Source organism: Papio anubis, unplaced genomic scaffold (assembly GCF_008728515.1).
Source record: "Papio anubis isolate 15944 unplaced genomic scaffold, Panubis1.0 scaffold2395, whole genome shotgun sequence".
NCBI classification, from domain to species: domain Eukaryota; kingdom Metazoa; phylum Chordata; class Mammalia; order Primates; family Cercopithecidae; genus Papio; species Papio anubis.
In genome coordinates, this window is record NW_022162453.1 from 1 (window position 1) to 5,708 (window position 5,708).

At 47.9% G+C, this 5,708-nt stretch overlaps 1 protein-coding gene across 1 annotated transcript; it reads left to right on the top strand.

Moving 5' to 3' along the window:
• Window positions 1-504: 504 nt before the first annotated feature.
• LOC116272874 (rab9 effector protein with kelch motifs-like) lies at window positions 505-5,511 on the top strand. The gene is made up of 2 exons (XM_031661725.1): window positions 505-731; window positions 5,135-5,511. The coding sequence occupies exons 1-2, from the start codon at window positions 679-681 to the stop codon at window positions 5,358-5,360; spliced, it is 279 nt and encodes a 92-aa protein (XP_031517585.1). The 5' UTR covers window positions 505-678; the 3' UTR covers window positions 5,361-5,511.
• Window positions 5,512-5,708: the final 197 nt, after the last annotated feature.

The following is a 5,708-nucleotide window of genomic DNA, read 5'->3' on the forward strand; positions in this document are numbered from 1 at the left end:
ACTTTGGGAGGCCGAGGCGGGTGGATCACAAGGTCAGGAGATCGAGACCATGGTGAAACCCCGTCTCTACTAAAAATAGAAAAAATTAGCCGGGCGCGGTGGCGGGCGCCTGTAGTCCCAGCTACTCGGGAGGCTGAGGCAGGAGAATGGCGTGAACCCGGGAGGCGGAGCTTGCAGTGAGCCGAGATTGCGCCACTGCACTCCAGCCTGGGCGACAGACCGAGACTCCGTCTCAAAAAAAAAAAAAAAAGAATAAAAATAAATACATCAGCCAGGCACAGTGCGTCACCTGAGGTCAGGAGTTCGAGACTAGCCTGACCAACATGGTGAAACTCCATCTCTACTAAAAATACAAAAATTAGCTGGGCATGGTGGCACATGCCTGTAATCCCAGCTACTCGGGAGGCTGAGGGAGGAGAATCGCTTGAACTTGGGAGGCAGAGATTGCCATGAGCCAAGATCGTGCCATTGCACTCCAGCCTGGGCAACAAGAGCAAAAGTCCGTCTCAAATAAATAAATAAAAAATAAAGATGAAAAGTTGGTGGTGCTTATTCAAATTAGTCAGGCCCTAGAAAGTAGTACATTCAACAGGAAAGGTTTAAAAAGGAGGTTGAATTGATTAAGATGATCATCATAAGTGTCTAAAAAGTGCCTTTCTTTCTTATGCATAGGACACCATGAAGCAGTTGCCAGTCTTGGAACCTGGAGACAAGCCCAGGAAAGCAACATGGTCTGTAACGAAGGATCCAGACACAGAAAAGCATGAGTTTTTGTTTCATTTATAAGTAGTTTACTAACATATTTGATCATCAACAAAAAAGGGTAGAGACGAAACCGTCTGCAGTTGCTGGTAATTAGACTCAAACTGTCTGAGCAGGTCTTCAGAGGAAAGATAGGGGGGCAGTAATTATCACAGAGCAGATGTTGATTTTATTAAAATCCATTTACCAGAAAGAGTAAGGCACTGACCATCTGGCATCGTCAGCTCCAATGCTGTGTCTTCTCCCGAGCTCTGACTCATTTCTAAGATTTTTAGGAAATTAGATTTGGATTAAACTGGCTTCACTGTTTCTTGGCTGTTTGTTCAACCAACCCTTTATTCAACAATTAACATTGGCCTGATGGGGGCAGCTGCTGTGTGGGTGTGGGTGCTGTGTGGGAGGTAGAATTGTAAATAGTCTCTGTGTACTGGGGACTACAGACTAAGCAGGTGATGGTGATGAAATGTGATCTGCTCTAAGGTAGGGCCCACAGAAGGCTGTAGAGAGGTGGCAGTTCTTCAACAGGACCTTGAAGGAGAGACTCCAGTCTGGCTTCCATGCATCTGTCTTGCTATGTACCCAGAATATAGCCAATCACGGCATTTCCTAGTTTAAAACCCTTTTGTACCTCCCTATTGGTGTTGAGATAAAAATCAGACTCCTGGGCTGGGCACAGTGGCTCATGCCTGTAATCCCAGCACGTTGGGAGGCCAAGGCGGGTGGCTCTCCTGAGGTCAGGAGTTCGAGACCAGCCTGACCAATATGGCGAAACCCCATCTCAACTACAAATACAAAAATTAGCCAGCGTTGTGGTACGTGACTGTAGTCCCAGCTACTAGGGAAGCTGAGACAGGAGAATTGCTTGAATCCGGGAGGTGGAGGTTGCAGTGAGCTGAGATCATGCCATTGTACTCCAGCATGGGCCACAGAGCAAGAATACGTCTCAAAAAAAAAAAAAAAAATCAGACTCCTGGCCAGGCACAATGGCTCATGCCTATAATCCTAGCACTTTGGGAGGCTGAGGGTGGGATCACTTGAAGCCAGGAGTTTGAGACCAGTCCGCCAACATGGCAAAACCCCATCTCTACTAAAAATAGAAAAATTAGTCATGGTGGCATGCTCAATCCCGCCACTCAGGAGGCTGAGGCGGAGAATCGCTGAACCTGGGAGGTGGAGACGACAGTGAGCTGAGATGGTGCCACTGCACTCCAGCCTGGGCAACAGAGGGAGGGAGACTCCGTCTCAAAAACAAACAAACAAACAAAAAATTAGATTTCTTAAACTGGCCCAATGGTCCCTACAGAATGTTTCTGCCTGTTTTTTCAACCTCAAATCCCATGACTTGTTCCTTTGTTCTCTTTCTCTTCTTTACTCTGCCCTGCACTGTTCCACTCAGGAGCTACTCATGCTGGTCTCTCCGCCTGGACTGCTCTTTCCCTCTACCTTTCGTCCCTCTCTTTGCCCAGCTTATTTTATTTTATTTTTGAGACAAGGTCTTCCTCTGTGGCTAGCCACCCAGGCTGGAATGCAGTGGTACAATTGTGGCTCATCATAGCCTCGATCTCCTGGCCTCAAGTAACCCTCCCATCTCCATCTCCCAAGTAACTGGGACTATGGGTATGTACTACCATGCCCAGCTAATTTTTTTCTTTTTTTTTTTTTAAATAGAGACAGTCTCTCTATGTTGCCCAGGCTGGTCTCAAACTCCTGGGCTCAGGTGATCTTCCCACTCCAGCCTCCCAAAGTGCTGGGATTATAGGTGTGAGCCACCACACCTGGCCTGCCCAGCTAATTTCTACTCATACTTCAGATCTCTATCCAAATGGTGCTTCTTCAGGAAGCCTTCTCTGATCACCCTATCTCCCTGGCTCCTTACAGGGTGAGACCCTCCTAAGACATGCATGTCCTCATGCTATATATTCTGTACTCCTTTCTACCACAATTGAAGTGAAACAGATAGTTGTGAAACTGTTTAATGTTTCTTTTCCCACCTAGTCTGTAAGGGCTATCAAGGCAGGGACTTTTTTTTGTAATATCCACCATCTCTGGATGGCTGTGTGCTTTTGGGATAAATTACTCAACCTTCCTAAGCCTCAGTTCCTCCGTTGTAAAACTCAGATGATGGTAACAGCTGTTATCTTCAAAGAGTGTTTGTGTTTTTGTTTTTGAGACAGAGTCTCGCTCTATCGCCAGGTTGGAGTGCAGTGGCACAATCTCGGCTCACTGCAACTTCCACCTCCCTGGTTCAAGCGATCCTGCCTCAGCCTCCCGAGTAGCCAGGACTGCAGGCGCACACCACCACACCCAGGTAATTTTTGTATTTTTAGTAGAGACAGGGTTTCATCATGTTGGCCAGGATGGTCTCGATCTCTTGACCTCATGATCCGCCTGCCTCGGCCTCCCAATGTGCTGGGATTACAGGTGTGAGCCACTGCGCCCGGCCCTCAAAGGGGTTTTGTGTAGATTAAGTGACATCAGAATAGAGATCTGAATGGGAAACAGATTTGGCCACCACTGATGAATATATAGATGAGTGGTAATTGAAGTTATCACTACAGATAACATTAATCAGGTAAGCAAATGTAAACTGAGGAAAACAGAACTCAAGGTTGACTGAGAGTCAGGAGGTGGCTGGTAGGGAAGGAGTAGGAGAAAGAAGCAGAAAGGACAGCCAGAAAGGTGAGTGCAGAACCAAAGGAAGGGATGTGGGAAAGCCAGGCTGGGAGAAAGGCACAAGAAGAAGGGAGTCCCAAACACCAGAGAGGTCAAATAAGACAGGGCCTGAAAAACAGCTACAGAAATTTGTTTTCCAATCAGGAAGCTTGAAGTGTGTTTTCTCAGTCAGCATTCAGAGTCACTGTGGAGAGTGGAATGGGCCGAGTGCAGTGGGCACATCCCTATAATCTTAGGACTTAGGGAGACCAGGGCAGAAGGATTGCGTGAGGCTGGGAGTTCAAGACCAACCTGGCCAACATAGCGAGACCCCTGTCTCTACTTAAAAAAATATAGAGAGACTCTGGCTGGGCACGGTGGCTCACGCCTGTAATCTCAGCACTTTGGGAGGCTGAGGCAGGTGGATCACAAGATCAGGAGTTCGAGACCAGCCTGGCCAACATAGTGAAACCCCGTCTCTACTAAAAATACAAAAATTAGCCAGGCATGGTGGTGTGTACCTGTAGTCCCAGCTGCTCAGGAGGCTGAGACAGGAGAATCGCTTGAAGCCAGGAAGCGGAGGTTATGGTGAGCCAAGATTGCACTACTGCACTCTAGCCTGGGCAACAGAGTGAGACTCCATCTCAAAAAAAAAGAAAAAAGAGAGAGAGAGAGAATGGAATGACCAAATCCTCTATGTGATTTTTCAGAGTGCTAGCTTTGGCTTCCATCAGATTCAGCTTTATGAGTAATCTGGAAAAGCTCTGAAATCAGTAAATTCTGGATCATTTTTTTGATGGGGAGGAATCATTGGCTTGTGGCAAGAGCCCCGGGGCTGTTGGTTCCCATGTGGTGGCACATAAAGCTCTCGCCACCATTTATTGAGTCCTTCACTGCCCTGTTTTGACGTCTTGTCTTCGTCTTCATAATGATCTTTTGCCGTAAGAACTATTGCTGTCCTCATTTCACAAATGAGTAAACTAAAGTTCAGAAAGGTTAAGTGACTTCCAAAAGGTCACACATCGAGGAAGTACCTGAGCTGGAATTTGAACCAGATCTGTCTGAATTCACACACCATGTTCACAGCCACCATCCTGTGCCAAGACACATCACTGAACATTTCTGGAGATCAGTTTCCCTATCTACCAAATGGGGAAAAATATAGCCCAGTGCATTCCTACCAGATTACTGTGAGATGAAGACAGTGACAAAATGGAAAAGTCAAAGACTATGTGCAAAGGGGAGGTACTATTATTAATTGGAGAAGTGCTGCTTTGTTGGGTACAATTTGAAGTGTCTGCATAAGACCCTTCATTCTGGGGCCGGGCGCGGCGGCTCAAGCCTGTAATCCCAGCACTTTGGGAGGCCGAGACGGGCGGATCACAAGGTCAGGAGATCGAGACCATCCTGGCTAACATGGTGAAACCCCGTCTCCACTAAAAAATACAAAAAACTAGCCGGGCGAGGTGGCGGGCGCCTGTAGTCCCAGCTGCTCGGGAGGCTGAGGCAGGAGAATGGCGTAAACCCGGGACGCGGAGCTTGCAGTGAGCTGAGATCCGGCCACTGCACTCCAGCCTGGGCGACAGAGCAAGACTCCGTCTCAAAAAGAAAAAAAAAAAAAGACCCTTCATTCTGGTGAATATTTCATGAGGAATGGAAAGAACACACTACTGCGTTTATTCTATGCTCAGGCCTCCTGAATACATCCTTCCTTTGGCAGGTACACCTTGACTCTCCCTGGTGACAGCCCCTGTGCTCGAGTTGGCCACAGCTGTTCGTATTTACCCCCAGTTGGTAATGCCAAGAGAGGGAAGGTCTTCATCGTTGGTGGAGCAAATCCAAACAGGAGCTTCTCAGATGTGCACGCCATGGATCTGGGTAAGACCAGAGCTGCGGAGTACGTGCCCTCTGGCCAGAGAACAGGGCTGTGTGCTGCTAGCCATTAGCAGGGCATTCCTAAAAACACCAGCAGGGTTTTCCTATAAGAAAAAATGGCCAGGGCTAGGTCCAGTGGCTCACGCCTCTAGTTCCAGCACTATGGGAGGCCAAGGCGGGCGGATCGCCTGAGGTTAGAGTTTGAGACCAGCCTGACCAATATGATGAAACCCCGTCTCTACTAAAAATACAAAAAAAATTAGCCGGGTGTGGTGGTGGGCACCTGTAGTCCCAGCTACTCAGGAGGCTGAGACAGGAGAATTACTTGAACCGTGGAGACAGAAGTTACACCGAGCCAAGATTGTGCTACTGCACTCCAGCCTGGGCGACAGAGCGAGACTCAGTCTCAAAAAAAAAAA